Below are 7,385 nucleotides of genomic sequence, written 5' to 3' on the forward strand. Positions count from 1 at the left end.
TAAATGTACTCAAAGTTTCTTGTGTTTAAAAAATTAAATTGTGTGTTGTTTTCAGAATAAAACTAATTTTCATCCAAACAAAAGAGTGTAAAAACCCTTAAGTCGTATGTCTAGCCTTAGCAGACTGACAAGAGTCTTTTAAATCAGAAGCTGTTAAAAAAAGTTTTCTGAGCCAGGTGCGAAGGTGCACGCATGCAATCCCAGCACTTTGGAAGGCTGATGCAGGCGGATCACAAGGTCAGGCTCCTACCCTGTGTAAGGCCTGATTTCCCCGTGGTTCCACCCACTTCGCTCAGTGTACATGTCAGGCTCCAATCCCTCATCTGATATAAACACTTGTGGGGAGAGTTGGAAATTCTCCGACAACCCCATTATATCTCCCCAGGCATTTGGCTGTCTTATTTACTGCTAATCAAGAAGGAAAGAAACCACAAGTTCAGAGGAAGGGCCATCACTGTGGGTCACAATGATACTGACAGGTCTAGCAGAGAAAGATTCTCAGTTGGGCCTTGAAGCAGGAGTAATATTGGAGATAACAGAAAAGAAGAGACAATGAAAACTGTTTAAGTAAAAACAAGTAAGTAGGAAAGAACCTATTCTATCTGTGGAACATTGAGTAGAAGAGTTTGGCTGTCACCAGTGTTTGCGTAGGTGAGGTAGTAGTAAGAAACGAGTTCACTATGACATTTTTAGGTCAGACGCTGAGGAATCTTAGATTTTGTGCCAAGTGGTTTGATTTTATCCTGCTGTTCTTGAGAACTGAAGGCTTGAGTTGGGCAGTGGTATGTTCAAAGGCATGCTTGAGAGAAATGTATCCAGCGTGAATCTGTAACCACTCGATGGGTTCATCTTGCCTTCTGCCCAGATAGAGCCAATATGTCAAGACGGGAATTCCAGTAGAAAAAGGGTTTAATTCACACAGAACCGGCTAAATGGGAAACCGGAGTTTATTATTACTCACATCAACCTCCCTGAAAATTCCAAGGCTAGGGTTTTTTAAGGATAGTTTGGTGGGCAGGAGGATAGAGAATGTGTACTGCTGATTGGTTGGGGATGCAATCATCTGGGTGTGGAAAACAGTCTCTGTGCACTGAATCTACTTCTGAATGGGGACCACAGAGGAGTCATTGGTCTAGGTGGGCCTCAAAAGACATCTCAAAAGGTCAATCTTATGTTATACAACAGTGATATTATTTAACAGGAGTCATTGGGGAAGTTGCAAATCTTGTGACCTCTAGAATAGTGGCTGGTAATCATTGAACTATGCCTTCATCTTAGCAGAATTCAGGCCCCTGTCATCCTCCTAACCTGGTGGCCTTTTATTAGTTTTACAAAGGTGGTTTAGTTTTGCGGAAAGGCTATTATCATTTAAACTATAAACTAAATTTCTCCCAAAGTTAGCTTGGCCCACACCCAGGAAAGACCAAAGGCAGTTTGGAGGTTAAAGGTAAGATGGAGTTGGGTTAGGTCAGCTCTCTTTCACTGTCATAATTTTCTCACTGTCATAATTTTGGCAAAGGCTATTTCAAATCTCCAAGATACAGGGAAGTGAAGAGGCAAAAGGGCAAGTGAAGATGTGAGAGACTATCAAAACACAGCTTCTTTCTCTGATGAAGAGCTATAGCTAGTCTATAGATTGACCCAGGAGAGTTTACAAACATGCTTTTATTGCATTTGCTGTTTAAAAATTAAAATTCACATGATAAACCCCTCACCAGAAAATCTTGTCAGCAGTGTTTCCAGAATATTTCCAGAAACCAACCACAAGCACTATCACCATTTCCCCCTCTACCGTCTTCTATCTTCACTGTCATCATCAACTCTCAAGTGGGTTATTTCAATTGGCCTCTTTTCCCCACTCCTTCTCTAAGATATTATATTCTCCATACATGAGCCGGAATGATGCTTCTAAAATTTAAGTTAGTCAATATCACTCCTCTGCTCAGGACCCTCCACAGGGCTTCCGTTCACACAGACCGCAACACCCAATCCTGAGCCTGACCTCAGCACTGACTCTCTGTCTCGTTATTCCCCCTTCTCCCCACCCCACTCACTGTGCTCCAGTTACCCTGTCTTCCTTGCGCACCCGTGTGCTCCAGTTACCCTGTCTTCCTTGCGCACCCGTGTGCTCCTGCTTCAGCGCCTTTGCATTTGCCATTTCCTCTGCCAGAACTCCCTTCCTATTTGCATGGCTAACTCCCTCCCTTCTCACAGAGGTATACTCAGATGTAATCAGAGAACTTCTCCCTGTATCAAAAAACACCAACTTTTATCACTTCCCTCCCCTTTCCCTTTTTAAAAACAACCTCCTTTTATCAATTATTATCTTCCCTGGCAGAAAATCAGCTGCAAGAGGGCAGATGCTTTGTTGCTTGGTTGGTGGTTGGTTGGTTAGTTGGTTGGTTTATGGCTATATCCCCAGTTCTGAGAGCAGAGTCTGAGAGTAATGCTCCAGAAATGCTTGTTATTAAAGTATTTAATCTCTGGATGCCTTGGAGAGTCAGAGAAACCCTCCCTGTCTTCCAAGGCCCTCTAATACTTGGTCTTGCTGGCTGTGTTCTGCTGTTGTTCTAGGTAAGAGAGAAACCCAACATTAAGAAACACTGACCCCTGTAAAAGAAGGCAGTAGACACATCAGACAATCACAGGCATTTGCCAAATTTGTACTGCCTCCCAACTTAGATGCTAGTTATTGTTGAATTGGAAAGTTAAATGCCATTGTTTAAATGGCAGTAACATATGATAATCCCACTATACCAGAGAATGAAGGATGCTCATCAAAGTCCATGTCTTCTTCCAGATACCTCAATAGATTATGCTTCTCAGCCCTGCTGCAGTTAGGTGGGGCTAATAGAAAGTGGCTGAAAGTGGGAAATGCAAATCAAAACCATAATGCCATACCACCTTACTCCTGCAAGAATGGCCATAATAAAAAAATTAAAAAATAATAGATGTTGGCATGGATGCGGTGAAAAGGGAACACTTCTACACTGCTGTGGGGATGTAAACTGGAACAACCACTATGGAAAATAATGTGAAGATTCCTTAAAACACTAAAAGTAAAACTATCATTTGATCCAGCAATCCCACTACTGGGTGTCTACCCAGAGGAAAAGAAGTCATTATACGAAAAAGGTACTTGCACATACATGTTTATAGCAGCACAGTTCACAACTGCAAAAATATGGAGGCTAGGCGTGGTGGCTCACACCTGTCATCCCAACATTTTGGAAGGCTGAGGCAGGTGAATCACTTGTGGTCAGGAGTTCGAGACCAGCCTGGCCAACATGGTGAAACCCCATCTCTACTAAAAATACAAAAATTAGCCTTTAGTGGTGGCAGGCACTGGTAATCCCAGCTACTTGGGAGGCTGAGGCAGGAGAATCACTTGAACCCAGGAGGTGGAGGTTGCAGTGAGCTGAGATCATGCCACTGCACTCCAGTCTGGGCAGCAAGAGTGAAACTCCTTCTCAAAAAAAAAAAAAAAAAGCCCATCAATCAACAAGTGGATAAAGAAACTGTAGTATATATATATACAATGGAATACAACTCAGATATAAAAAGGAATGAACTAAAGGCATTCACAGCAACTTGGACGGGATTATTATTCTAAGTGAAGTAACTCAGGAATGGAAAACCAAACATTAGATGTTCTTACTCATAAGTGAGAGCTAAGCTATGAGGATGCAAAGGCATAAGAATGGTACGATAGACTTTGGGGATTCAGGAGGAAAGGGTGGGAAGAGGGTGAGGGATAAAAGGCTACAAACTGGGCTCAGTGTATACTGCTTGGGTGACGGATACACCAAAATCTCACAAATCATCGCTAAAGAGCTTACTCATGTAAACAAATACCACCTGTTCCCCCCGAAGCCTATGGAAATTAATTTAAAAAAACAACTTATGCTTACTAAGTTATTATGTACTTGCTAAACATCCAATAAATTTTAGTTCAAATTTAAAAAAAAAAGGAAGTGGCTGAAAGCACTATGTTCCCTTTCTAGGTCTGGCCTATTAAAGAAATTAAAACAAACCAAATGACACAAAACAGCAAAACAAAAGAGAAACCTTTTTTCCGCATAGTCTTCCAACCTCTTTCCCTTTTTGTCTGCTAGATATTGATGCTCCGGGAGACCTTGGAATCCACATGTTGAAGCTGGCACAGTATCTATTTAATATCTGCTTAGGTCCCTGAATGACAGCATGGAGCATATTATTTTATTTGGCCATAGAAAGAATTGAAGTGCTGATACATGTTACAGCACAGATCAACCTTGAAAACAAATACTAAATGAAAGAAGCCAGTCACCAAAAAAATCACAAACTATATGATTCTATTCATATGAATGTCCACAATAGAGAAATCTATAGAGCTAAAACATAGATTAGTGGTTGTACAGGGGTGGGGTAGGGAGGCTAGGAGTACAGGGAGGGTTATAGTTAAAGGATTTGTGGGTTTTTTTCTTAGGGTGATAAAAATGTTCTAAAATTGTGGTAATGGTTGCACATGTCTGTGAATATTCTAAAAAACCATTGAATTATACACTGTAAATGGGTTAATTTATAATACGTGACTTAGATCTAATTAAAGTGTTTTTATTTTTATTTTTTATTTTTTGAGAGTCACTCTGTCGCCAGGCTGGAGTACGGTGGCATGATTTGGCTCCCTGCAACCTCCCCTTCCCCGCCACCTCCCCGATTCAAGCGATTCCCCTGCCTCGCCTCCCAAGTAGTTAGGATTACAGGCACATGCCACCACGCCTGGCTAATTTTTTTGTATTTTTAGTAAAGAAGGGGTTTCTCTATGTTGGCCAGGCTGGTCTTTAACTCCTGTCTTCAGGCAATCCGGACATCTCAGCCTCATAAAATGCTGGGATTACAGGCATGAGCCACCACACCTGGCCTAAAGCTGTTTTTAAAAAGTTCTTTACATGGCTTCATGTCTCTGCTTGCTCTGGCCCCTGGATCACTGCTGTGATGTCTTTGCTACCACCTCAAAAGATTTAAGCATGCCAGGAGGTCGTCCTGGAAAGAAAGAGTTTAAACTGTACTAAAAAAAAAAGAAAAGAAGCAAACAAAAAATCTTGGCTATTCTTAGAAGTAATAATTGACAATGGAAAAAATTTAATCTTTCAATATAATTTACCCTGAAAAATATGTAGGTAAATCATGAATATGTACTTTCATAAAGCTTTAATTTTCTCCCTTAATTACTGCATTATATTCTACTACTCAGAAATAATCCCCTAAACCTATTACCCTACTTTAAAAAGATTGATTGTAATTAAATAACTTCTGAAAAGGACTTTTGGGAAATATTATTTTAATATTTTGGGAAATATTGTTATTTTAAAGCCAGTCGCAAGATTTTCCATACTTTCCACCCATTATAAATTTGTTGTAATGTGTAAGGCAATATCAATGTCTTCATTTTTTGTAGCTAACACAATTGACATTACCATGACAACTTACCAGTGGAAGGGTAAATTGGTGAAATTCTCCTATTTTATTTATAACATTTAGCTTTTAATGCTTGGCTTTGCAGTTCAGATGATAATATAATAGGTTTAAAAGGTTTTTATTCATAAAACATATGGATTCTAAAGTGAAGTAAGCCATCTGTCATTTTGATTTGAAAAAAGCAAGAATTAGAGTAATTGCATTAAGCTTGTATTTTTGCCATGAATATATGAATTTTTTACTTTCTTGTTGTTTCATTTGAAAAAACTCACATGTGAACAAAATGAACAACAGTCTGTTTCTTTGTAGGTATCAGCGAACAAAATAAAACAATATTTATCACACATATTGGAACAAAGAACATCAAGTCATGTAATCAGTAAAAGAGAAAATCTCTTAGAAAAAAAGAAGAATCAACATAAAATAAGAATAAAAGAAATTCGAAATAAAGACATCTTGAAGAGAAATAAGAATCATTGTAAGTAGAATATCTTCTCACATGTAAATTTAAAATGACTACATGCAATCTAAAATCAAATTTTAGAGCTGCTTTCTGAGAAGTCTTAGGATTTAGTCATAAATATTTATACACACAAAAACATTAAATTCTGCAGGCTTCTACCTTTGTTTTATTTTAATTTATTTTATTTTTTTGAGACAGAGTCTCACGCTGTTATCCAGGCTGCAGTGCAGCGGCATGACCATGGCTCACTGCAACCACCACACCCTGGACTCAAGAGACCCTCCTGTCTCAGCCTCCTGAGTAGCTGGGACTACAGGCATGCACCACCACACCTAACTAATTTTTAAAATTTTTAGTAGAGATGAGGACTTGCCATGTTGCCCAGGCTGTTACCCTATATTTTAGATTCAGAATTTGTACTGATGATAATAAGGAAGGTTGATAATCAGAAACTGTGTTCTTCTGACACAAGTAAATACAGAAAAATAATCACTGCTAATAAGAGCAATAGATAGAAATTGAGAACCATGGGGTTATGGAGGAGAAAGAGAATAGTTTTGGGGCTGGATGAACTCATCGAAGTTAATCTCTTTTTTTTCTGAGTCCTGCTTTGACAAGGATTTTTCAATTTTTAAATCTTAATATTTTAAGGGTATTTTTTTCTCACATTTACCTCCAAAAGACTGGTTCACTGCCCAGTTGAAGAACTGGCTCAAGATATGACATAGAAATGTTGACGTGTTTAGCTAACTGAAGTTAGGGATTTAGCAGGAAACAAATGGTACATTTAAATTGAATCATTTGAGAACAGTTTAATTAAGAGACTATTTCTAAAGGTGTAGACAGGATATAGGGAAACCACAAAGATCCCCCTGGGGCCAGTAGCAGGACTGGCATTACCACCCCATGGCCCTGAAGTGCCACAGGGCAGTAGTGGCACCAGAGATATGTAGGGAAGGCTCTGTGACAGAACTATGGCCTCAGGTCAAGGACAAAGCCAGCCTTCAGAGACCCAGATTGAAAAGGCAGGGAAGAAATAGCCCCACCTCACTTTCTGCTTACCTTTCATACCTCCTGCTAGTGATGCCTTTCAGCCAAAGCACTTCAGAAACAGGAAGGAAAGGGAGTCCATTGATGTGATGCGGTTCTTATGGGTTAGAGTCCCAAGGCACAGAGCAGGATGGAGTGGGATCTAGAATAGCAATCAGAAGGCTGGCCACCATAGCCTATGCCTATAATCCCAGCGCTTCAGGAGGCTGAGGCGGGCAGATTGCCTAAGGTCAGGAGTTTGAGACCAGCTTGGCCAACGTGATCAAACCCTGTCTACCAAAAATACAAAAATTAGCCAGGCGTGGTGACATGTACCTGTAAGCCCAGGTACTTGGGAGGCTGAGGCAGGAAGATCACTTGAGCCCAGGAGGCAGAGGTTGCAGTGAGCTGAGATCAGGCCACTGTACTTTAG

General features: G+C 40.1%; 1 protein-coding gene across 1 annotated transcript in view; it reads left to right on the forward strand.

The window, feature by feature from the left end:
• Nucleotides 1–680: 680 nt before the first annotated feature.
• The window catches only part of SEL1L2 (SEL1L2 adaptor subunit of ERAD E3 ligase), an 80,346-nt gene continuing 73,641 nt past the window's right edge, over nt 681–7,385 (forward strand). Inside the window, exons 1-2 of the mRNA XM_017498616.2 lie at nt 681–782; nt 5,770–5,938. Of these exons, the coding sequence (XP_017354105.2) occupies nt 681–782; nt 5,770–5,938 (271 nt within the window). The remainder of the gene's footprint in view (nt 783–5,769; nt 5,939–7,385) is intronic.

The sequence above is a fragment of the Cebus imitator genome, unplaced genomic scaffold, assembly GCF_001604975.1.
Source record: "Cebus imitator isolate Cc_AM_T3 unplaced genomic scaffold, Cebus_imitator-1.0 Scaffold246, whole genome shotgun sequence".
NCBI classification, from domain to species: Eukaryota; Metazoa; Chordata; class Mammalia; order Primates; family Cebidae; genus Cebus; species Cebus imitator.